Genomic DNA, 27,819 nt, shown 5'->3' with positions numbered 1-27,819 from the left:
AAAATTCAGTAATTGGCATGTGTAGAGTAAAAGAGTAAAAAGATTTCTTCTAAGGTTTTTCTGTACCAATATTTTAATATCTCTCAGACACTGTGAGGGAGAGTTTAATTGATAATTCCAAGTAGTTTGATAATGAAATAACTATAGCCTATGTTTATATACAGTCATGGTCAGAAGTAATGGCACCCCTGGTAAATATGATCAAAACTGGCTGTAAAAAAATTAATCTTTCATTCAAAAAATGGGGGGTAAATCAAATTATGAAATAAATGTTTTTCTCCAAAACACGTTGGCCACAATTGTTGGCACCCTGTTATTAAATACCTTTTTGCAATCTACTTTTGCCAAGATACCAGCTCTGAGTCTTCTCCTATAATGCCTGATGAGTTTGGAGAACACCTGACAAGAGATCAGCGATCATTCCTTCATACAGAATCTCTCCCAGATTCCCAGATCCATGTTGGTGCTTCTTCTCTTCAGTTCACTCCACTCATTTTCTATATGGTTCAGGTCAGGGAACTGAGACGGTCATGGCAGAAGCTTCATTTTGTGCTCCCTAACACATTTTTGTGTTCATTTTGATGTTTGTTTTGGATCGTTGTCCTGATGGAAGATCCAACCACGGCCCATTATAAGATTTCTAGCAGAGGCTGTCAGGTTTTGATTTTTTGCTGCCATGTGCGCATGTGCAGCATTCCTCCTGTCGTCCAGACAGCAGCTGCTCTGAGATCAGTTATAACAGAGCTGCTGCTGTGTCAGTGATCAACTGGTTTAAATATTGTCTTTACACAAGATATTGTTAACATCTGATTAATGTTATTGAGCTAAAACATTTCATCACTGCGGATTTGACAAGGCTTTTTTTTTCTGGTGTTTCTGATGAAGTCACAGCGCCTCCTTCAGGAGACAAACAGCGGCACACGATTCAAACTGAAAGTGAAAGCAGTTCTGACATTTTGTAAGTTCTCTTATGATGTTAGACAGTTCACCTCGACTATCTAGTGTGTTTCTCACCAAGTTATACTTCCTACTTTTGGAGTGCACATATATGTATGCAAATGGTCTTCATCCAATATACTATACTTATGTGTGACGTCTATTAATTTCACCTTCAGCGTGGATTATTTATTTTATTATCTATTTATTTATTTATCATCTATCTATTTATTTATTTATTACAAAATCAACGTGACAATCTAATTATGACCGCCGCTAGCGAAAGCGGTCATATAGGGTTTTCTTTCATATAGAATTTTTTTTTTTTTTTTTGTCATCTACTGAATTTTTCGTCAACGATACCAGGGACACCGAAACACCGGGGAACATGAAATTTGGTGGGCATGTAGCCCCACTAGACTTTTACGGAAAAATTTCGTTTGGTCCCCAGGGGCCACTCCCCCCCCCCCCCCCCCCCCCTGCGCTGGGCCCCCCCCAAACCCAAAAAATGCAGTTTTTCCTTACTAACTACCTGAACCGTGGCACCGAGGATGAAGACATTTTTATGGTATGTTGGTCTTAAGGGCCCACATCAACCTAGCCCATAATCACTCATTTGTGATGTGCGCCCCTCCCATAAAAAATGAAAATGCAATATTATTCTGCTTTAATCGCCCCTATCTTCAGTTGAGATGTTCAGAACTGCACCATATTTCATGTGTATGATTAACTTGACATCCTCTAGGGGTATGCTAAGTTTCGTAGAATTCCATCCATGTGGGGGTATAAAATAAATTCATTTATGTGCACATTTAGTGACTGTAGATGGTGCTGTTGAGCGAAGGGTTGCTGGTTTAGGATGATCACACACACACATGCAGGAATACAAACACACGCAAGCATGCACACACACTGACATCCACACGCACAGACACACACCCATACACACACATACAAATCCACATGCACAGACACACACACACAAACACACACGTGCACACACATGTACGCACGCATACATACCCGCACAGACACACACACACACACACAGACACACACTATGAATACATTTTATCAGCGTTATGGACATAACATGAAATACACACACTTTACAAGTGTCCTACAAACTCTGTGAATTATTAAACAAACTGCCGATGTAGCATGAAAAAGACTTGAACACAATAAGTGTGTTTTTGAAACTCATTTTTGTAATACATTATGTAGGGAAAACCACTGTTATGGATGTGACGTTTTCACATTATGGATGTTAAGTGTCTAAACTAATGACTTTTGATATAAAACTTAAATAGTAATGGCAAATAATTACAAAACTTTAAATTATCCATGATCCACAGGAATACTCCAGACAGTCTTTTAAAATATACAACTTATATACATAAACACGCAATACAGCCAAATTTCTCCACGTCATTTATTTTTGTGGAAAGCCAGTGCAGGCCTGAGCGGCGGTCATATTTTTTACCGCCATGCGGTACATCTAGTTTAAAATTAGATTTAAACGTGACAACGTGACATTCAACCAACTTTATTTCAAGGAAAAAACACTTTCCTGTGTGTTCATACCACTGTTTGTAATGTTTGTAAAGGACTCTAGTCCAATCCCTGTGTGTGTGTGTGTGTGTGTGTGTGTGTGTGTGTGTGTGTGTGTGTGTGTGTGTGTGTGTGTGTGTGTGTGTGTGCATGCTGTTTAAAAAACAAAAGGAGACTGGATTGTTTGAATCTCCCTCCTCTTCACCCAAACCTGCTTTTGTGAAATATGCTTTTTGCAACAATAACTGCTTAAAAATAGACATGTTCCAAAATAACACTCTTACACCACCAAATGTTATTATACACTGGAGTCAATTTGTTGATGATGTCAATGGAAGAAAAATTTACTGTTGTCTAATCATTTTTTCCTAAGAAATTAGGTTAGAGAAATATTTTTTAGACTTATTCATAGAATATAACCTGCTAAACATTATCTTCTTCAATTTAAAAAGATATAGATGTCAAATTTTGATTTTGAAATGTTTGTCAAGAGACAGCTATTCATAATGTTACTGTGCATAAATGTCTGGCAAAATGTACTTGATTTATTATTGAAAATATTGATGGAAATTCTATTTTACAGTGGAAACACGCTGATGGGTCTCTATGCAAGTCAGAAAGACAAACTCACACGTTTGATTAATAAAAAAAATTTAATAACTGAATTTCATTCATAACATTCAGTTTGAGTCTGGAAAATCTTGTCAGTTTCTCGAGGAAAGTGCTTCAAAATATCAAGATCAAATGAAATATGAGAGAGAGATAAAACATGGAAACAGTTGTGCTGCTGTGTGAGGTTTCAGCAGAACTCACGTGTCCTGTTGGAGAAACAGTGAAATGTCAAATCTACAGTGCTAATCTAATGGAAATTTGCCTGATAAATAACAAAGCTTTTAAAAAAAGTAGTGAAGACATACCATCAGACTCTTGCTCAGGCAAAGGTTCTTCAGCATTCGCTGTATAGGCATTCAGTGATTCGACAGCTAGAAAACCAGGATAAAAGGAAGTGTGTAGTGGCAGTGCAGTGCTATTCTCAGACATGAACAAAGCTGAAACAATATCTGAATATTTGAATTCTAAATAATATCTGAAAAAGGCATTACAATGTATATATAATAATTGAATGCTTGCAGTTTGCCTACCTAGTTTTTCGATAATTGGTTCTTTGAAGGAACTGTGAGACACAAGACAATCATATTGATATTTTTCCTCCTTCTTGATCTCCACACTCTTCCTCAGCTGATAGGATCCATCATGGTTTGGTCTGATTCCTGAGGATTCAATCTGATCATCAGGCAGAGATGTGCGATATTGCCTAATGCTAATGGTCATCATCATGTCTTTGGGGTGGAAGCCAGTGGCCAGACAGGTCAGTTTCAGCTTGGATCTGTCCCTGATAGACCTTATTACAAACAAATGCACACCTGGAGGAGCTGAAAACACAGGAATCAGTGGATTAATCAGTTTCATCTCTATATGAAACCTGCAGATAATAAACAAATCTCAGCATCATTCAGACTGTCAGTTCAAATATGATTGTTGTGCATATCCGATTGGAATCCGAACACATTTAGCGTGTGTCAACGGCAAAAATAAAATAAATCACATTAAAACTTCAGACGTTGTTATAAGAAACATGCTGAAAGTTGCTGCAGAAACAAGGTTGTTGCAGTTAATGGTTCATTGTGTAATATTAAGGAGGATCTGTTGGCAAATGCAATATCATATACATAACTATGTTTTCAGTGGTGTATAAAGACCTTGAACCGTTATGTTTGTATTACCTTAGAATGAGCCATTTCTGCCTACACACACCGCGGGTCCGCTTACATCGACATGTTTCTACAGGAGCCCTAAACGGACAAACATGTTTCGTTACTATGTTGTTCTTCATGCAAAGATCTAGCTAAAGTCAGTGAATAAAACACTGACACAATGATGAATAAAGTAACAATAATATTCGCAATAACATATCGTTTTACTGAATAATTAAGTAAACCTAATTTCCTAATTTATCTTTGTAAAGAAACCTCATTGCTGGACTGGCTACTCTCTGCTGTCTCAGACGACAACGTCACTTCCTGTCGGCCACCGTAACTTCTGTTGGTTGCAATCCGCAACCTCACCACTAGATGGCGCTAAAATTACACTCTGCACCTTTAAGTGCAGGCGTGAGCAAAACATAACAATATAACGGTGATACGATTGAGTCTGTCCTCCTTCTACCGCTGCCTCAGAAGACGCAGTAGTCCTGCACGCCAGCTCACATCGAGTCATGTTTTAAATAAGAGAACATCTGTATTGCAACCCCCCTATATGTTGCTGCTGTTGCTGTTGCTGTTGTTTTTTGCGTATACCCACCAACACCGTCATTTCCATAGAGAGAAATGCAGATATTCCCGGAAAACGAAAGAGCGGGATGGACACACAAATCAAATCTGAAGAGATACTCATTGTGGACAGTAAATAATTTAAGATCAGAGTTCATTCGGATGCACGGATAATCAGATTTGGACTGACAGTGTGAACACATCCAAACTCACATCCGTTTCTGAGCTCCTCGTCTCTATATTCTCTGAATTTGTTGAGCCAGTCCACACACTCTTTCTCCAGGTAGCCTTTGGTGTATTGGTTTAGGATCGGCACATTGTCCCACTTTCTCTTGGTTGGTAGAGCTGCGACAACTGGGGCGACCCACTGAGACTCTTTATCATCAAAAGACAAGAAGTTCTCTCCATCATAACTGAACTCATAAATGCCATGGGAAAACTTCACTTCACGTCCCTGCTGATCAACTTTACAACCAACTCTCCTCTGAAGAACATTAAGATCTGAAATGGAGATGAAGCAAAATGTTTGCAACAATAGTAAAAAATAATAATATGAGTAATTAATTTAGGTATATGCAGATTAAACAGCATGAGTGTTCCTCACCTGATGTATTGTGTCTCATGCGGTCCATCAGAATCTTGATATTGACATTAAACCACTGTTCTTTGCTCTTTCTCGACTGAGTGCCTTTTTCCCAGTAATCCTCCTGCAGTTTCTCTTTCATCCAGGGCTGTGTGGGAATCTTTCTCTTTTCTTTACTATTGTAATAGTCGATCTGTGTGTCGTCTAGCAGACCCATAGCAGTGAATTCATAGATACCCGGCAGATCCACAGGTTTGGACAAACCAGTGTAAATGTAATACAGCGAGTGTTTCTCTACAATGAGGAATAAAATACCCATAAAAAGGCATAAAAGAACTGCACTCTTAAATAATATTTTTATGAACTTATTATTTTTATTATTTTAGATTCAGCTTGTTGGATCCTTTAATTTGATTATTTTGTATTACTTTGGCTGGGTAGTTTTTGTGTAACTGTGTACATTTTACTGACAACTGATCCTGAAAGATTTATATTACATTATCATGACTTACTAAATTATTACTCTAAATTATTAATAAATTATTCATAGTTATAAGATAAAAAGTCAAAATTATGACATACTACATAAAAAGTATGACTTAAGAATACAATTTCATCTTTTAAGTCATCAATTTGATTTTTTTTTAAACAGAACAAGATATATAACAGTATACAGGAATACACAGAAAAATGCCAGAACACTCATTTATTAAAGCTGCAGTCCGCAGTTTTTCCTCTGTTCGAAATCTGCAATTGCAGTTATTCGCGGAATTATCAACTATATGTGGGTTGTGCCTCGACACGGCACAGCGCAGATGAATCCGATGTTTTGAGGAGAATGTGCGGCTGTCAGTCGCCGCGCCGGTGTGGATACTGTCATTCGTAATCACAGATTCTACTTTTTGAAGTATGACCAACATAAGAATTTTCACCGGAAAATGTGATCTGAACAACTAAGTAACATCCACTTTTGTTCTGACCAACTAAGGGGAAAAAAGCATTGCAGTAAATCACGCTGATTAAATCTAACGATCGCTTATCATATCACGGCAAACCGTGCAAATTATACGTTTTTCTCAAATTGTTAATATTAACAACATCAGCATTGCATGACTATATTTAATGCCCTTCCGATATTTATCCTTGTTTTCACATGGTCCGGTTGCAGTCTCTTTTTTTCTCCGAAGTCTTTCGCGTTTTACAACGGGTGAATCTCCAGTTGGTGATTGTCATTTGAACCTTTCTGGATCCGCCATCAAATTAATAAGTTTAATTATATCAAGTGCTGTGAGAAAAGGCTATAAATCTCCACCTCCAACATCCACACACTCATAGCCTACTAGCCGAGACTCTTCTTTATGTGTACAGTACAGATGTGACGTAATGACGCAAAGACATGCTCGAATTTCCAGCGGAAATCCACCAGTACCACTGGAATTAAAAACATTATTACAAGCTTAACATTTTGAATGTCTAAAGTCAAGTCTTTTTTATTGACAATATTCTCAAAACAAGTGCTGTAGTCCTTGTATGAAACAAATAAATGATTATGATGTTCTACGTATATTAAAATGCTGGGTTAAAATAACCCAAGCTAGGTTAAATATGGACAAACCCAGCGATTGGGTTGTTTTTTACCCAACCTGCTGGGTAACTCAACTATTGTTTAAAAATAACTATATTTCTTGCATAAAATGAACCCAAAATTGGTTCAAAAATAACAATTATTAAAATGTTTAATAGATAACGTTTATTAATAAATTTAATAAATAATAATTAACCCTTTAACTGTCACCCCCCCCCCTTTTTTCTCATAGACAAAAAAATTACCAAACTTAAATGGTTGTAATTCAAGAATGCTTTGGAATATAGACATATGGTTGGTCTTGTTTTTAAGAAGACATTTGCCAGATTATTGTAGAAGTGGAATAAATTATGAAAGTAAAACAGAAAAAAAGTTATATAAGTTTGAGTTTATGAAAATATACAATGTAAAAATATAATTATTTATATTTTATAAAATATATATATATATTACAAAATATATTTTACTCTAAAACTGCTAGAAAATTAAAGCCAAAAATCTAAACAAGTTGTGTTCCAAATTTTAGGTTGATATCTCAAAAAATGTAGCCTGGTTAAAACCAGACCCTTCTCAGTTGAAACTGAGTGTAGGGTCTGGCGAAGCTATGTAGACAAATCATTTCCAAAGGGGCGTCACCTGACCCTTCGCAGGGAGCTTGATTGACAGGCGATCTAACCAATCATAATCCACCATCCGCCATTTTGTCCGACAAAGCAGTCAGGAGAGATAGCAGATTAACATGGGAGGATTTGAACATGAAAAACGGAGTGTACTGACATCTTTCCGCGGTTAAAACAACAATCCTTCCCATGTTCATTCATGTTTATTTGATGCTATAAATGAACTAGAAGGAAGAGATGATCGGTTCACGAGCAGCTTTAACTGATGCTCTACAGCGATCTGTCAGACACATTAAAGAGCCACAAAACGGTATGTGTCGTTTAAATTTCTTTAAAAAAATGACCAAATTTGAAAGGTGAGACTTTGTTTAATATGTTTAATATCAAAAGTAACCGAAAAGTAACCTGGTCTGTCCTGTCTGTCAGTGTGTTGTCAGTCTCCTCTCTGCTCCGCGATGTATTTTTCACTGCGTGAGAACATGGTGTGTGCGTGAGAGCAGCGTAGCTTGTCGGGCATAGCGACAGTAACTAAGGGGGGCGGATATTTGCGAAGGGTTGAGATGACGTATGCTTCGAGTGTTGTTCTTTGCTCCGTTTTTAACAAAAATGGTAAGTTTAAATCGCTCAAAACAGACGCGATAACTGATTCGTTTATATACTGTCTATGATTCGAACGAGTGATTTTCCACGGAGGCATCCATCTTTGTAATGAAATCTCCTTCAGCGTCGCTGCGCTGTCGTCATCATATAAATCCCTCCCCAAACGTTTCTGATTGGTGCCGCGATTTCGGCGGCACAGAAATGAGTTTGAATGGGCTCTTCTCCAGACTATCCTGGAGAGAGAATTAAAATTCGCCGGAAGTAGTCTGGGTTTTCCCAGGCTACAAAAAATTAGCTTTCAGTAAGATTTTATTTGGGCGCAGTACCAATTTTTTTCACTAGATGGACAGCCAGCTTCCTTACTGACCATATAAGGGCGTCTCCATTTTCATATATGTTTTGAGTGATCTGAGCATGTATTTCCATAATTTCACACAATTTATGAAATAGACATCCTATTCAGAAATAGTATGGGTGTTTTGGCAGTATTTGATTTGATTTCAACCTCTAATAAACATAAAAAGAGCACATATGTGCGTTATAGCTCGCATTCCGCATCACAAATCGAGAATCCATAATATTTTTCTTTATATTCAAAACATTTTCAGACCTTTTTTTCTCATAAAATTTAATTGGAGTAGTAATTATGATTCACCATGTGTCAAAATGATTGATGACTTCCGGTCCCGCCCCCTAGATATGACATCTGGTCACCGCCCTTCCGGTTGACGGTTGGCCTTGTCCCGCCCTTTCTGGCGTGTATTGATATGGATATGGATTGTCCTATTGACCCTTCGATCATGTGTTTTTGACAGGTTTATCTACCACATATGTTGTTTTTATCTATTATCTTTCCAGCATATGTTGTTGTTATGGTTTGCCCTATTGTCCTAGCTAGTCGAAGATCATGTGGTTTTGACAGAAAGTTTGAAGACTGAAAGTGTGTCACACAATCATTATCTCTTGTGCACACTAATGGCTGTTTTTTTTCACTTTGTGTACTGATATCTCTGCTACACAGCCATTAGTGTGTGTGTGTGTGTGTGTGTGTGTGTGTGTGTGTGTGTGTGTGTGTGTGTGATTGTGCGCGCGTCCTCTGACATTCCTGAGGTGACAGTGAAAGTGAGAAGAAAAGACTGAAAGTGTGTCACACAATCATTGGAAAAAACAAATATACAAGCAGTTAAATGTTTATAGAGCGCTGAAGAAAAACAACGTACAGCTTATGAAAAATCAGTGTGTTGTCTATCGCACAAAAGAATAAAATGAATAAGGATTTTACTAAATACTAAAACCTATCACAAAAAAAAGAGTTGAAAACATTCTGTTCTTTTAAAGTATAAAATAATTTAACTAAGGTTGAAAAACATTCTATTCTTTTAAAAGTATATAAATTAATTGCTTATAATATAATATAAAATCGCAGAGTGGTTCTCTCTTACAGTACCACCTGACGGTCTCTGACTCCTAGGGTTGTATTCAGTGATCACGATGAGACATTGTGTTAGGGCTAAAATCATAAGGTTTAAAAATGTTTTAAATGTAATATATTATTAAAAGTCGTAATAATGTTTTTAAATTCAATACATTATTAAAACTGGTAAAACAAAAACACTGTTTTTTCCTGAATTAGCTCACCAGAGCACTCAGAGTGGCGCGCGCGTCTATGTGTGTGTGTGTGTGTGTGTGTGTCGGCAGGAAGAGGGGGGCGAGCGTGCCTGCGTCTATGCGCGCGTTCTCTCTGGCTGAGTTCAGACCCCCCTCGCATTCCAGAGCAGTGAAAGTGAGAATGGGGTTTCCTAAATATCACACTAACTAACATTGAAAAACATACTCAATATAATATATGATATTAAGACAGCTATTTCAGTCAAAAATATAAAAAAATCATAGGATGATGACTTCATAGGATGAACGCTGTGCTCTCACAGTTTGTATGCTGACTTGGCGTTCATACAAGTCACTTGTATACAAGTCAACAGTCATTTGTTTAAAAACACTGATGCTGGTCATTTTTGCGGGCCGTCTGACAGGTTAAAATAAATTATTGCGCTTTGGTTAGTCTATGTCCATCCTGCTTTGCACTTTCTATGCTGACTTAGCGGTCTGTATTCGCTGATATAAACGTCTTTGTAACAATCATTATCTGTTACACAGCGGTCTATTTTCTGTGTTAGTAACTTAGTGACGGGGCTGAGCAGTCGGATGATGTTTAAAAAACATTCTATCCTTTAAAAGTATATAATGAAATTCTTATACAATATATCTTACTAAAAGAATAAAAATCATCTTACATTTTTTAGAGAGAGTTGAATAAGCTCTTAACACATCAATGTCCATACCATTGATGGCCACGCGTCTATGTGTGTGTGTGTGTGTGTGTGTCACAGGATTCCCTCTCCCAGCCTTCACATTTGAACTCTGACATTTGAAACGTGCTGTTCAGACACTGTGATTAAACAATGTCATACAAAAAATAAAAATAAAAATCTATCCTTTAAAATAATTATCATGCTAATTAAACTAAAGTTGAAAACATACTGTTCTTTAAAAGTATAAATGATATGGTTATAAAATAATATCTTGCTAATTTAACTAAAGTTGAAAAACATTCTATTCTTTAAAAGTATATAAATTATATAATATAAAATCACAGAGTGGTTCTCTCTCTCTCTCTCTCTCTCTCTCTCTCTCTCTCTCTCTCTCTCTCTCTCTCTCATTTAAAACCATAACCTTAAAAGTTTAAATTAGATCTTTTAAAATTAAAAGACTGTTTAAATTAAATCTTTAAAGTATTATTAAAATCATATCTTCTATTTATCTTCTAAGAAGACTTGTGTATTATAAAAAAAATAAAATAATAATAATTAAAGCAAAAAGTATGATTGGTCGTCTTAGATCTTTTGTCCATACACCATTTTGTCAAAGTTTTGTTGTTTTGTTGTTTTAAGAAATCCGAGGACTCCACATTGCTCTTATTTAGACTAAGTTGTATCATTTGGAAAATCACCACACAATTTCAGATAAGTAAAGTTTGTCTTGAGCGAATATTTAATTTTACTCGTCTTTATTCAAAGTATAAGTATAAGATCGTATAAGATCATTTTTACTTGTATCCCCCGAACTATCCTTAATCAGTGTGGAAACACACAGGGTGAAACCCTTTACATGTTACCCTTTAAATATATGTAGAAGTTTCAAATGTTAGCATTAGCCTATGGTGACCGCATGAACAGACTTTGGGGAGAGCTATATAGCAGAAAGCATCCCCTTTGACCTCCTCGATTTTGGAGGCTTTTTTTGTTAAAGACCCTACAAGTTAGTCCTCCCAAAAGAATTTCTCCCATCTAGTGGTTCTCCCATCTACTCGCTTTTTCAAATGCGTGTTGCAACTGCGGTAGCCGTAATGTGTCAAGAATCTATGACGACATGTCTTCCGATAGTGCTTCATCGAGTTTAATTGTACATGTTCTACCGTTATGCTGCCTATATAATGATTTACACAACCAAGCAATGGAAAAAGCTTGTCATTTAGACCATACCTTTGACTTACCTGTCGAGAAGAAAGCAATTTTAGCTTTTTGGCGACGAGGATTCCTTCTCCCGTGGCTCGGCAAAAGTATGATCCTGCATTATAATGTACTGTGCAGTGCAGTCTTTCAAATGTGGCTGGGGCAGTATCAACACCTCCCATATGGTCTAGCGGTTAGGATTCCTGGTTTTCATCCAGGCTGCCCGGGTTCGACTCCCGGTATGGGAAGACAATTTTTTTACATCGCCAACAAAATTCAAGTTATTCAAGTTCATCAATAATCATTTTTAGTTATAGTCTTGGGGGCCTACACGAACTGCAGAAACAAGCAGAAGATATGTAAAAACTCATAAATGCTGTTTCAGTACTGAATCATTTTCACAAATACAATTATATTGAATTCAGAAAATTTCACTATGGAATATTTACTTTATCATAATTTCAATTTAGTACATCATCATTTAAACTTTTCATCTCATAATTATGACGCATAGTCAATTTTTATTTCAACTTTTTGTTATAATTATTACTTAATTCAGAATTAAAATTTTTGTCAATTACGCCTTTTTAATGTAACACTATTTTGATGGTCCTTTTGAATGTGCTGTTGAGTAGTGTTGATGATGAAACGTGTTGAGTTAGGCTAGCGCTTTTTGTCCCTCTCTGGTATTATAGTGTTTCAAGATGGCGGAACGACACGGAAGCCTCCTTGGACTTACCCGCCCCATGTAAATAAAGATAAGATAAGATAAGATATTGAGCGTATGTTTTTAGATTTATTTTTTATTCTATTCTATTCTATTCTATTCTATCTTATTTTTGACTGGTGCTGAGAGAGTGCTAAGGCACATTGCATTTCATTGCTGTGGTACTCTGTACGAATATGCATATGACAATAAAACTGAAACTTGAACTTGAAGAAATGTTTCGCTTACGAGGATAAGTCAGATCATTGGCAGAGGTCATTTTACACCCATGAGGACATATTTTATGAATACAGACAATGATTTTAGCTATTAAAATACCATTTTTTCACCGAGCGAATCTACACATGAGAGGCCTTCAGAAGTCATAACTTCAGGGGTCAACGGCTTAGGCCCGTTGGTTTAGGTATTTGTAAAAATCAAATACTGTATTACACTTTTCAAAAGTTACAATAAAAAGACCTGTTGTGTTCTGACACAAGGTCATTAACTTGTTTTTATAAATGTATTTTGCTCATTTCTACAAAAATCAACCTGAAAAATGAAAATCAGAAAAAAAAAGAAAAAAAAAACTGTTTTAAAATACAACTAAACCATGATAATGTTTAGTTTAGATGTTGATGACTAAGCTTCTGGCATATAGTCCGACCACGCAACAAGAAATCTAATATTGGTGTAATCTTTGAGAGGTCTCACTCACGAGTCACGACACACAACTTTGTAAATAAAATAAAATAAAATATTATGGAAGTAATTGTACTGTAATTTAACCATATTTTGTTGATTAATATTATGGCTTCATGTTGATTTAAAGTTTTTAATTGTTGTTAACTAATACCTTTATCTTTTAACATCCGGCACAAAATGAAAGAGATGTAGGCTATTATTTAAAATAAATAAAAAAAGAAAAAAAAAGAAAAATGGAATGTTCACAATCACTATGTTGTGTCAAAAACAGTATGCGTGTAAATAGTTGTGCAAAGTTCCACACCCTATGGACTAACTTTAACAAAAATACACATACATAAATATATATAACATACACAAATCATTTCTTAACTAAGCAACTGTCTCTTAAATTATCAGACACTCACCGCACCGATGTTAACATCACCATATATTGTGTTTTCTACCATGATTGTAGTAACTATTGTCCCACCATTCTTCTGGGCAATTGTTAAGTTAAGCTGATTAGGGTTCTGAATTAATGGCTGTCCGAATGATGTAGAAATATTATGCTGGCGTCGTTGTGGAAGGTTGTTAGGCTGTTGAACGTCACCATCTGTTAAAAAATTAGCAATTAAATACACAACCAAAACCATGTAAACATTATAGTAAAGCTTATTGAAGATCGAGAAACATATTGACTACTAACAAAGTAAATTATACATCTTTCCTACGTTTGATATTCTTTTTTCTGATTCTTTTCACTATGGACTTGATCCTTTTTAATGCTGTTTTCTCTCCATATTTATTCTGTAGTTCCTCTACTGTGTCTTCCAACCTCCCTGTTGTTCTTCTCCAGCTGTGTTAACCAAAGACAAACAGTTAGAAGAATAAAATGTATGTACAATAGCAAAAATAAAGTTGGTCATTAGTTGTTAGTAGAGATGCACCGATTACAATTTTCTAGGCCGATTCCGATTTCCGATTTTTCATTGAGTTTGACCTGCCGATACCGATTTTAGCCGATTCCGATACAATTTTTTTCTAACCACTTTACAGCACACACAAATATTTATTTTCGATCTTTTCTTTAACCCTTTCACGCGTAAGTTTAAAATATTCTAACTGACACCCCCACTCCCAGAGTGATTTTTTTTCAAGGTGAACGTTCCCTTTAATGTTTCCATGGGGACGCGTCACGCGATACACCGCAGTCACAATAATACTGTATGATAGATGTGTCGCTTTTATTTCGCTTTTCCTTTTTTATTCAAAATATTATAATATAACAAACTTGCTTACCATGTCATCAACTAGCCTATCTGATATTCCGATTCTCAAATACGTGTAAGTGAGTGTGTTTGGTCGTTTAAAAACCTTTATAAATAATCTTGATCTATAACATGAGATGGGTGCCGCAATGTTGTCCTGTCAGTCGGATTTACAGCACGCGAATTCGTCAGTTTCTCCCGAAATAAATGCAAGAAAGTGGCCGGTGAACTGAGAAGAATAGAGTAAACACTGCTAGTTGTGATATATGACAGCGCTGAACGCGTCCGACTCTGGCTCAGCGCCAGCCAACGCGCGAAAGCACAGTTTGAATCTGGCAGTTATGCGACGTCACTGAACATTCTAAATGTGGCACCGTAACGTTACTCTCAGGGGCACAGAAATAAAAATCCCATATATAAGACCGTACTTCTCAAAAGGTTAATCATGCGGCGCCCGAGTGCATTTGACCGGCATAAAATCGGCATATGTCAGACTGACCGGCCGGTCGCCGGTCATGGCCGATCACGTGAAAATCGCCCAATTCCGGTCACCAGCCGATCAATCGGTGCATCTCTAGTTGTTAGGGTTAGATACACCTGTAGACAGATTCATACACCCGTTCGCCTGTTTTCATTTAGCATACACCAGAGTTCAAACATTCACTTTTTCAAAGGCCGAAAGATTGCGCGGTCAAAATTTCTCTTTTTAACATAGGAGTTAAAAAATGTACATGAGTCACGACGCATTGCATTATGCACCTGACCTGCCGGCTGATGAAGTATTTATTACATCAAGAAAAATGGATGAATACATTTATTAGATTTATTTAATAATATTGCCAGTTCCATATTATCTTTATTAAAAAATAAGACAATAAATGATTTAATTTTTTTAATTTGACTGCATTCTTTACTTTTTGACTTATGAATTATAACAGACTGATGGGAAAAACATTATTTTGCTGTTCCTTTTTTTAAAATTTGTTTTATTATTCAACTATTTCTTTCTTTTTGTTAGTTTTTATTAGTTGTAATTTTATATAAACATTTAACTTTTAAAATAAAGGTTTTACAACAACATCACCATCTTCTGTTATATTTGGGCCTCCATGCTCATCTACTGTACAGTAAATGATATTGGTGAAGGGGGCCCGCATGAATATATTTTTTAGGGGGCCCCCGAATTCTCTAGCTACGGCCCTGTTCACATCGCATCGTAAGCGCATAATATCACCTGCTCAAGTACGTCTTGACGAGTTTCTTCTGTATTAAACAGCGAATCTTCTCAGTCAGATCGTCGCAAGATCTCAGGAATCCTCTCACACTGCTCGTGTTCACGCGCTCCATCGCTAACGATTCAAACTTCCATAAAGCGCGCCAAAACAGCAGCGCGGAGATGTGACGTCACCTGTCGAGCGGGCGCTCGTAAAAAGCACATCTTTGCATTTCTTCTGAAACCACAATTTTTAACATCACTAGCGCAACACTTATCGTATTGCCGGGTGTGATTGTAATGTTTTGTATGGCGTTTTCTTTACACTCTCCCCGGATATCTGTTTCCTACAGTTAGCTGTAATGTTAGTGAACTCTAGGTCTTCTCTTTGTTCATATACGACAGTATTCGCATGAATTGGCTTGATTTGATAAAATTATGTTTTAAACCATCATCTTCACTTGAGACATTTACATTATATTATGTACCGTCCTATACCGTTATACCGTCCTAGTTTTTAAATAGCGCTAAAATTTATATTTTAACCCTTTATGCGGATATGCCGCACAAGGTTCTCTGTTCTCTGGTTCAATGTTTTAAAAATAAAGACAGGGATGCCTCTTTCTATAAGCGACCCTCAAAATCTGTGCATACAACAAAACACGTGTAGGTGTACGATGATTTATCAGAAAATTACTTTTGTTTGAAGAAAAACTTAAATCAGCTGGTGCTTAATAACTATTGAAGTTATATTGAAGTTATGAATTCGGTAATGATGCGATATTTATCACGTTTTAATTTTAACTCAATACTCTAAAGGTCTATGAACTTTAACATCTTGTTGGTCAAATTAACTTAAAGCCTGCGCAAAATTATTCTTAAAGCACATTAACTTAAAGCATGCGCATCCTAGCTACTTTCTAAATGTTTGTTACAGAACTTATGGTGAACAATTCAACCGTGCATATGTTTAATCAGATTTTGTTACTGGATCGAGTGAAAATAATAAACTCCTTTGTTTTCATTATTTATTAAGTTAAATGTAAAAACTGTTGTTACTTGGATGACGAATATCTTCGTTTTATGATAGGAAAGTACGGACAGCGCCTTTGACCAAGCCTCTACATATGGGGCACTTGCGCAGAGAAGGCGCACATTCTTTGCACACAACTAGGTGACCACAGGGGATGAAGACAATGTTCACTTCCTTATCCATGCAAACTTTGCATGTGCGCTCCTCTTGAAGTCTTCTTAACTGTTCCTCCATAGACAAGTCTGAAAGATCTTGACTCGGGGATGCTGCTTCATTTGTCTGGGTCACCAGGCCACACTCAAATTCCATCTCTAAAGCAGACTTCACCACAGGATTGTTCTCTTGTTCTCTCACAAATTCTCTTGAGTCGCTGTCTCCATTAGTCAATAGCTGTTCAAATAGTCTTGGAAATCTTGCTTGAATCTGATGAACAAACTCTTGGCCCTTTTCTTGCAGCAGGTATTCACATCTTGGAAACCACTTGGCATGTTCTACCCATGGATCATCACCAGACTCCCAACATCTGAGTCCACCATCGCAACAAAAGCACTTCACGTCATCATTACGACCAACATAGTAAAAACCAGCCATAGCCAATTGGTCTGGTCGAACAGTTATTCTTGAGGGCCAGTAGACAAATGTGAGCGACCTTTCTTCACACTGTTGCATTGCCGATCCATTGGAAAGGCCGCCACCAGATAAAGGTACATTATCTGCACGGTCACCTCGAACGAAGCGGCAGTTTGGGTAATGCCTCTGGTGTTCTGATACTGCACGATCTCCCGGTTCCCAGTTGCTAAGCTGGCCTCCACAACTGAAGCAAGCCACTCTGTCGCCCTGACCAAGGTAGTAGAAACCAGCTTTGGCAAGCTCGGCCGGACTTACTGGTGCAAGAGGCCAATTCTGAAAGGTGTCAAGGCGTTCCTGTTCCCGACGCATGCCAAGATTGTGACAAGCCGGAGGGCGCTGGTGAGACATATCCTCAACTCCACGGGAGGAAATGGGGCTGGAGAGGGTCAGGTTGCTGAATGCCATGTTTAAGTAACCCACCCGATCCTCCATTTGGCCTGAAACGGATGCCGTGGTGGTCGATGTTACGGGCGTCACAGGGGCGGAAAGAGGATGGCTACGTTGCGAAGCGGGGGGAAAGGCACTTTTGATGAAGGCTCTGGATGAAGACATAAAAATGTGACCACTCAAGCCCTTCTCTCTGTCGGACATCCCATGACTAGTGTCTAGTCGTCCTCTCACATAATCTTATTAAACTTATTAAATACCCTCTATGATCCAGGACCCGATTCCAGTAACAAAATCTGATTAAACATATGCACGGTTGAATTGTTCACCATAAGTTCTGTAACAAACATTTAGAAAGTAGCTAGGATGCGCATGCTTTAAGTTAATGTGCTTTAAGAATAATTTTGCGCAGGCTTTAAGTTAATTTGACCAACAAGATGTTAAAAGTTCATAGACCTTTAGAGTATTGAGTTAAAATTAAAACGTGATAAATATCGCATCATTACCGAATTCATAACTTCAATATAACTTCAATAGTTATTAAGCACCAGCTGATTTAAGTTTTTCTTCAAACAAAAGTAATTTTCTGATAAATCATCGTACACCTACACGTGTTTTGTTGTATGCACAGATTTTGAGGGTCGCTTATAGAAAGAGGCATCCCTGTCTTTATTTTTAAAACATTGAACCAGAGAACAGAGAACCTTGTGCGGCATATCCGCATAAAGGGTTAAAATATAAATTTTAGCGCTATTTAAAAACTAGGACGGTATAACGGTATAGGACGGTACATAATATAATGTAAATGTCTCAAGTGAAGATGATGGTTTAAAACATAATTTTATCAAATCAAGCCAATTCATGCGAATACTGTCGTATATGAACAAAGAGAAGACCTAGAGTTCACTAACATTACAGCTAACTGTAGGAAACAGATATCCGGGGAGAGTGTAAAGAAAACGCCATACAAAACATTACAATCACACCCGGCAATACGATAAGTGTTGCGCTAGTGATGTTAAAAATTGTGGTTTCAGAAGAAATGCAAAGATGTGCTTTTTACGAGCGCCCGCTCGACAGGTGACGTCACATCTCCGCGCTGCTGTTTTGGCGCGCTTTATGGAAGTTTGAATCGTTAGCGATGGAGCGCGTGAACACGAGCAGTGTGAGAGGATTCCTGAGATCTTGCGACGATCTGACTGAGAAGATTCGCTGTTTAATACAGAAGAAACTCGTCAAGACGTACTTGAGCAGGTGATATTATGCGCTTACGATGCGATGTGAACAGGGCCGTAGCTAGAGAATTCGGGGGCCCCCTAAAAAATATATTCATGCGGGCCCCCTTCACCAATATCATTTACTGTACAGTAGATGAGCATGGAGGCCCAAATATAACAGAAGATGGTGATGTTGTTGTAAAACCTTTATTTTAAAAGTTAAATGTTTATATAAAATTACAACTAATAAAAACTAACAAAAAGAAAGAAATAGTTGAATAATAAAACAAATTTTAAAAAAAGGAACAGCAAAATAATGTTTTTCCCATCAGTCTGTTATAATTCATAAGTCAAAAAGTAAAGAATGCAGTCAAATTAAAAAAATTAAATCATTTATTGTCTTATTTTTTAATAAAGATAATATGGAACTGGCAATATTATTAAATAAATCTAATAAATGTATTCATCCATTTTTCTTGATGTAATAAATACTTCATCAGCCGGCAGGTCAGGTGCATAATGCAATGCGTCGTGACTCATGTACATTTTTTAACTCCTATGTTAAAAAGAGAAATTTTGACCGCGCAATCTTTCGGCCTTTGAAAAAGTGAATGTTTGAACTCTGGTGTATGCTAAATGAAAACAGGCGAACGGGTGTATGAATCTGTCTACAGGTGTATCTAACCCTAACAACTAGAGATGCACCGATTGATCGGCTGGTGACCGGAATTGGGCGATTTTCACGTGATCGGCCATGACCGGCGACCGGCCGGTCAGTCTGACATATGCCGATTTTATGCCGGTCAAATGCACTCGGGCGCCGCATGATTAACCTTTTGAGAAGTACGGTCTTATATATGGGATTTTTATTTCTGTGCCCCTGAGAGTAACGTTACGGTGCCACATTTAGAATGTTCAGTGACGTCGCATAACTGCCAGATTCAAACTGTGCTTTCGCGCGTTGGCTGGCGCTGAGCCAGAGTCGGACGCGTTCAGCGCTGTCATATATCACAACTAGCAGTGTTTACTCTATTCTTCTCAGTTCACCGGCCACTTTCTTGCATTTATTTCGGGAGAAACTGACGAATTCGCGTGCTGTAAATCCGACTGACAGGACAACATTGCGGCACCCATCTCATGTTATAGATCAAGATTATTTATAAAGGTTTTTAAACGACCAAACACACTCACTTACACGTATTTGAGAATCGGAATATCAGATAGGCTAGTTGATGACATGGTAAGCAAGTTTGTTATATTATAATATTTTGAATAAAAAAGGAAAAGCGAAATAAAAGCGACACATCTATCATACAGTATTATTGTGACTGCGGTGTATCGCGTGACGCGTCCCCATGGAAACATTAAAGGGAACGTTCACCTTGAAAAAAAATCACTCTGGGAGTGGGGGTGTCAGTTAGAATATTTTAAACTTACGCGTGAAAGGGTTAAAGAAAAGATCGAAAATAAATATTTGTGTGTGCTGTAAAGTGGTTAGAAAAAAATTGTATCGGAATCGGCTAAAATCGGTATCGGCAGGTCAAACTCAATGAAAAATCGGAAATCGGAATCGGCCTAGAAAATTGTAATCGGTGCATCTCTACTAACAACTAATGACCAACTTTATTTTTGCTATTGTACATACATTTTATTCTTCTAACTGTTTGTCTTTGGTTAACACAGCTGGAGAAGAACAACAGGGAGGTTGGAAGACACAGTAGAGGAACTACAGAATAAATATGGAGAGAAAACAGCATTAAAAAGGATCAAGTCCATAGTGAAAAGAATCAGAAAAAAGAATATCAAACGTAGGAAAGATGTATAATTTACTTTGTTAGTAGTCAATATGTTTCTCGATCTTCAATAAGCTTTACTATAATGTTTACATGGTTTTGGTTGTGTATTTAATTGCTAATTTTTTAACAGATGGTGACGTTCAACAGCCTAACAACCTTCCACAACGACGCCAGCATAATATTTCTACATCATTCGGACAGCCATTAATTCAGAACCCTAATCAGCTTAACTTAACAATTGCCCAGAAGAATGGTGGGACAATAGTTACTACAATCATGGTAGAAAACACAATATATGGTGATGTTAACATCGGTGCGGTGAGTGTCTGATAATTTAAGAGACAGTTGCTTAGTTAAGAAATGATTTGTGTATGTTATATATATTTATGTATGTGTATTTTTGTTAAAGTTAGTCCATAGGGTGTGGAACTTTGCACAACTATTTACACGCATACTGTTTTTGACACAACATAGTGATTGTGAACATTCCATTTTTCTTTTTTTTTCTTTTTTTATTTATTTTAAATAATAGCCTACATCTCTTTCATTTTGTGCCGGATGTTAAAAGATAAAGGTATTAGTTAACAACAATTAAAAACTTTAAATCAACATGAAGCCATAATATTAATCAACAAAATATGGTTAAATTACAGTACAATTACTTCCATAATATTTTATTTTATTTTATTTACAAAGTTGTGTGTCGTGACTCGTGAGTGAGACCTCTCAAAGATTACACCAATATTAGATTTCTTGTTGCGTGGTCGGACTATATGCCAGAAGCTTAGTCATCAACATCTAAACTAAACATTATCATGGTTTAGTTGTATTTTAAAACAGTTTTTTTTTTCTTTTTTTTTCTGATTTTCATTTTTCAGGTTGATTTTTGTAGAAATGAGCAAAATACATTTATAAAAACAAGTTAATGACCTTGTGTCAGAACACAACAGGTCTTTTTATTGTAACTTTTGAAAAGTGTAATACAGTATTTGATTTTTACAAATACCTAAACCAACGGGCCTAAGCCGTTGACCCCTGAAGTTATGACTTCTGAAGGCCTCTCATGTGTAGATTCGCTCGGTGAAAAAATGGTATTTTAATAGCTAAAATCATTGTCTGTATTCATAAAATATGTCCTCATGGGTGTAAAATGACCTCTGCCAATGATCTGACTTATCCTCGTAAGCGAAACATTTCTTCAAGTTCAAGTTTCAGTTTTATTGTCATATGCATATTCGTACAGAGTACCACAGCAATGAAATGCAATGTGCCTTAGCACTCTCTCAGCACCAGTCAAAAATAAGATAGAATAGAATAGAATAGAATAGAATAAAAAATAAATCTAAAAACATACGCTCAATATCTTATCTTATCTTATCTTTATTTACATGGGGCGGGTAAGTCCAAGGAGGCTTCCGTGTCGTTCCGCCATCTTGAAACACTATAATACCAGAGAGGGACAAAAAGCGCTAGCCTAACTCAACACGTTTCATCATCAACACTACTCAACAGCACATTCAAAAGGACCATCAAAATAGTGTTACATTAAAAAGGCGTAATTGACAAAAATTTTAATTCTGAATTAAGTAATAATTATAACAAAAAGTTGAAATAAAAATTGACTATGCGTCATAATTATGAGATGAAAAGTTTAAATGATGATGTACTAAATTGAAATTATGATAAAGTAAATATTCCATAGTGAAATTTTCTGAATTCAATATAATTGTATTTGTGAAAATGATTCAGTACTGAAACAGCATTTATGAGTTTTTACATATCTTCTGCTTGTTTCTGCAGTTCGTGTAGGCCCCCAAGACTATAACTAAAAATGATTATTGATGAACTTGAATAACTTGAATTTTGTTGGCGATGTAAAAAAATTGTCTTCCCATACCGGGAGTCGAACCCGGGCAGCCTGGATGAAAACCAGGAATCCTAACCGCTAGACCATATGGGAGGTGTTGATACTGCCCCAGCCACATTTGAAAGACTGCACTGCACAGTACATTATAATGCAGGATCATACTTTTGCCGAGCCACGGGAGAAGGAATCCTCGTCGCCAAAAAGCTAAAATTGCTTTCTTCTCGACAGGTAAGTCAAAGGTATGGTCTAAATGACAAGCTTTTTCCATTGCTTGGTTGTGTAAATCATTATATAGGCAGCATAACGGTAGAACATGTACAATTAAACTCGATGAAGCACTATCGGAAGACATGTCGTCATAGATTCTTGACACATTACGGCTACCGCAGTTGCAACACGCATTTGAAAAAGCGAGTAGATGGGAGAACCACTAGATGGGAGAAATTCTTTTGGGAGGACTAACTTGTAGGGTCTTTAACAAAAAAAGCCTCCAAAATCGAGGAGGTCAAAGGGGATGCTTTCTGCTATATAGCTCTCCCCAAAGTCTGTTCATGCGGTCACCATAGGCTAATGCTAACATTTGAAACTTCTACATATATTTAAAGGGTAACATGTAAAGGGTTTCACCCTGTGTGTTTCCACACTGATTAAGGATAGTTCGGGGGATACAAGTAAAAATGATCTTATACGATCTTATACTTATACTTTGAATAAAGACGAGTAAAATTAAATATTCGCTCAAGACAAACTTTACTTATCTGAAATTGTGTGGTGATTTTCCAAATGATACAACTTAGTCTAAATAAGAGCAATGTGGAGTCCTCGGATTTCTTAAAACAACAAAACAACAAAACTTTGACAAAATGGTGTATGGACAAAAGATCTAAGACGACCAATCATACTTTTTGCTTTAATTATTATTATTTTATTTTTTTTATAATACACAAGTCTTCTTAGAAGATAAATAGAAGATATGATTTTAATAATACTTTAAAGATTTAATTTAAACAGTCTTTTAATTTTAAAAGATCTAATTTAAACTTTTAAGGTTATGGTTTTAAATGAGAGAGAGAGAGAGAGAGAGAGAGAGAGAGAGAGAGAGAGAGAGAGAGAGAGAGAGAGAGAGAGAGAGAGAGAGAGAGAGAGAGAGAGAACCACTCTGTGATTTTATATTATATAATTTATATACTTTTAAAGAATAGAATGTTTTTCAACTTTAGTTAAATTAGCAAGATATTATTTTATAACCATATCATTTATACTTTTAAAGAACAGTATGTTTTCAACTTTAGTTTAATTAGCATGATAATTATTTTAAAGGATAGATTTTTATTTTTATTTTTTGTATGACATTGTTTAATCACAGTGTCTGAACAGCACGTTTCAAATGTCAGAGTTCAAATGTGAAGGCTGGGAGAGGGAATCCTGTGACACACACACACACACACACACATAGACGCGTGGCCATCAATGGTATGGACATTGATGTGTTAAGAGCTTATTCAACTCTCTCTAAAAAATGTAAGATGATTTTTATTCTTTTAGTAAGATATATTGTATAAGAATTTCATTATATACTTTTAAAGGATAGAATGTTTTTTAAACATCATCCGACTGCTCAGCCCCGTCACTAAGTTACTAACACAGAAAATAGACCGCTGTGTAACAGATAATGATTGTTACAAAGACGTTTATATCAGCGAATACAGACCGCTAAGTCAGCATAGAAAGTGCAAAGCAGGATGGACATAGACTAACCAAAGCGCAATAATTTATTTTAACCTGTCAGACGGCCCGCAAAAATGACCAGCATCAGTGTTTTTAAACAAATGACTGTTGACTTGTATACAAGTGACTTGTATGAACGCCAAGTCAGCATACAAACTGTGAGAGCACAGCGTTCATCCTATGAAGTCATCATCCTATGATTTTTTTATATTTTTGACTGAAATAGCTGTCTTAATATCATATATTATATTGAGTATGTTTTTCAATGTTAGTTAGTGTGATATTTAGGAAACCCCATTCTCACTTTCACTGCTCTGGAATGCGAGGGGGGTCTGAACTCAGCCAGAGAGAACGCGCGCATAGACGCAGGCACGCTCGCCCCCCTCTTCCTGCCGACACACACACACACACACACACACATAGACGCGCGCGCCACTCTGAGTGCTCTGGTGAGCTAATTCAGGAAAAAACAGTGTTTTTGTTTTACCAGTTTTAATAATGTATTGAATTTAAAAACATTATTACGACTTTTAATAATATATTACATTTAAAACATTTTTAAACCTTATGATTTTAGCCCTAACACAATGTCTCATCGTGATCACTGAATACAACCCTAGGAGTCAGAGACCGTCAGGTGGTACTGTAAGAGAGAACCACTCTGCGATTTTATATTATATTATAAGCAATTAATTTATATACTTTTAAAAGAATAGAATGTTTTTCAACCTTAGTTAAATTATTTTATACTTTAAAAGAACAGAATGTTTTCAACTCTTTTTTTTGTGATAGGTTTTAGTATTTAGTAAAATCCTTATTCATTTTATTCTTTTGTGCGATAGACAACACACTGATTTTTCATAAGCTGTACGTTGTTTTTCTTCAGCGCTCTATAAACATTTAACTGCTTGTATATTTGTTTTTTCCAATGATTGTGTGACACACTTTCAGTCTTTTCTTCTCACTTTCACTGTCACCTCAGGAATGTCAGAGGACGCGCGCACAATCACACACACACACACACACACACACACACACACTAATGGCTGTGTAGCAGAGATATCAGTACACAAAGTGAAAAAAAACAGCCATTAGTGTGCACAAGAGATAATGATTGTGTGACACACTTTCAGTCTTCAAACTTTCTGTCAAAACCACATGATCTACGACTAGCTAGGACAATAGGGCAAACCATAACAACAACATATGCTGGAAAGATAATAGATAAAAACAACATATGCGGTAGATAAACCTGTCAAAAACACATGATCGAAGGGTCAATAGGACAATCCATATCCATATCAATACACGCCAGAAAGGGCGGGACAAGGCCAACCGTCAACCGGAAGGGCGGTGACCAGATGTCATATCTAGGGGGCGGGACCGGAAGTCATCAATCATTTTGACACATGGTGAATCATAATTACTACTACTAATTGGTGTTTTCTTTTGAACTCTTGGCATGAAAACAAACTGAGGCCAGTCTACCAGTCTTTCATGATTTTTCATGTGTATTCCTATTTCAAAATAAAGGCCTAAACACGCCTAATGAATATGAAATATTCTGGTTGCAAATTGATAAATAACAGAGGAGCAGTAATTTATTTAAAAAAACAGCCACAAATATGAAAACTAGAGATTGTATGCTTTCAAATGATATATAGATTGTTAATATTACTTTAGGTTTTTACTAAGATATTATTGTTCTAAATATATATGGGCAAACGTCCCACCTGTGGGACGGTGACAGTTAAACATTTCTTAAATTGCTTATTAATAAATGTTCACGTTTTATCACTGTTGCCTCAATTAATTATGTGTCTGATTTTTATTTTCACAGGAAATCACAGGAATAATCAATATCCACATGAAATCTCTCTAACACGCTATCAGCTACCATGATGTAACATTTTGAATGTAACCTCTTTTACTTTATAATTTAAACAATCATAAATGTGCATGTCTTTGATGAATGTTTAACTGTGCTGACCTTAACAAATTGAGAAAATATATCCATTCTAAGTTGTTGCAGCATCTTGAAAATGGAGAACTTGAGTTTGAGCAAAACATGAGTTTGAATTTCTTAAAGTTGATTTTCTGATCACTCCTGTTAAATATACACTGCCAAAGTTCAAAAAGGTCTGGATAGTATTTCAAAGGGCCGACCTATTGTGAATGGCGTTGGTCTCATTGAGAATATTGCTTCTTTTGTGGACTTTTTAATAAATCATCTGCACCTTGCCATCTTATGTAAGATATTCTTTATTGAATCACTATATGCTGTTGATGATGTTCTTCTCGCCATGTTTGATGTTCAGAGTCTATAGACCCACTAATATCCCCTATACAGATGGCTTATGGGTGATGGAACAGTTTTTAAAACAAATAACGGTTGATGCGAAACCTAGTAATGGATCTAACAAGCATTGTCCTGACCAATAATTATTTTCGTTTCCAGAATGATTTCTTCTTAATAGTGAAAGGAACAGCTATGCGACGTAAAATGGCACCGAATTATGCCTGCTTGTATATGGGAGTTTTTGTAAAATATTTTATTCTAAATGGATTGAATCCTTTCTTTTCTCCAAGATTTTGCTTTATAAACAGTACCTTGATGATGTTTTTATGACAACGAAATCTACACCTGCTGAATTGTTGGTGTTTTTGTATTATCTCAATTCTAGGACTGAATATTTAAAGTGTACTATGAAATGTGACACAGCAAGTATCAGTTTTGTTGATGTAAAAGTATATTTCCGAGAGTAAACTTTGATGGGTGAGTTTTCATCCTAAACCTCTTATTAAGAGTTTTCCTATTAGCCAATTTGTGGCACAGAAGAATCATACTCTCAATCGTCTATGGTTTAACTCTAAGATTTATGAATCGTGGTTATCACAGAGAAATGGTAAATGATGCTAAAAAGAAATTTGGAGATACATCTCAAATACAAGGTTAATAAAAAAAACAATCATGTAATGGTCCTGTTTGCATTGTTAAGGATTTGGCATTGGATGTAGAGTTTTGCAAAGTCTTATATGGCATTAACATAGAGATCCAAAAATTGCAGTATATTTAAAGAAGGTCCTCGATTGGTTTTTAAATGTCAAAATCGGGCTTGCCTCCTTGTTAAATTGGGTATTGGCTATTCCGACTCTTCCCTCTGTTGGGGTGTGGAAACTGTGCCCAGTGTGCTTTTACATATGAGTGTAAGGCTTTTAGTCATCCACACACTGGTCCTAATAGTTTGATACGTGGCTTCATCACTTGTTCTTCTACACATGTGATTTCTCTTATCCGTGTCCATGTGGTCTTGCTTAAAACTTCCAGATCATTTCACATTCACAGTAAAATCAGGACGGGAGATGATCGCAGTCCGATACACTTTAACACTGAAGTGTTGTTTCTACCCAAATTTGGGTACAATATAGACAAACCCAACCGCTGGGTTAAAAATGTAAAAAAATTAAAACAAAAACCTAAACCAATGGTTGGGGTGGTCCATATTTTACCCAAAGGTGAGGTGGAATAACCAAGCATTTTTTTTTTTTTTTGTAGCTTCACACTTCATA

General features: G+C 36.5%; 1 protein-coding gene across 1 annotated transcript in view; it reads right to left on the bottom strand.

The window, feature by feature from the left end:
• Positions 1-3,341: 3,341 nt before the first annotated feature.
• The window catches only part of LOC311081484 (zinc-alpha-2-glycoprotein-like), a gene marked incomplete at both ends in the record, with an annotated part of 524,658 nt that continues 500,180 nt past the window's right edge, over positions 3,342-27,819 (bottom strand). The window contains 5 exons of the mRNA XM_084112023.1: positions 3,342-3,361; positions 3,405-3,470; positions 3,630-3,920; positions 5,031-5,318; positions 5,422-5,694. Of these exons, the coding sequence (XP_083968149.1) occupies positions 3,342-3,361; positions 3,405-3,470; positions 3,630-3,920; positions 5,031-5,318; positions 5,422-5,694 (938 nt within the window). The remainder of the gene's footprint in view (positions 3,362-3,404; positions 3,471-3,629; positions 3,921-5,030; positions 5,319-5,421; positions 5,695-27,819) is intronic.

The sequence above is a fragment of the Abramis brama genome, assembly GCF_963993115.1.
Source record: "Abramis brama genome assembly, chromosome: 1".
Taxonomy (NCBI): Eukaryota; Metazoa; Chordata; class Actinopteri; order Cypriniformes; family Leuciscidae; genus Abramis; species Abramis brama.
This window is presented reverse-complemented; position numbering and strand designations above follow the sequence as displayed.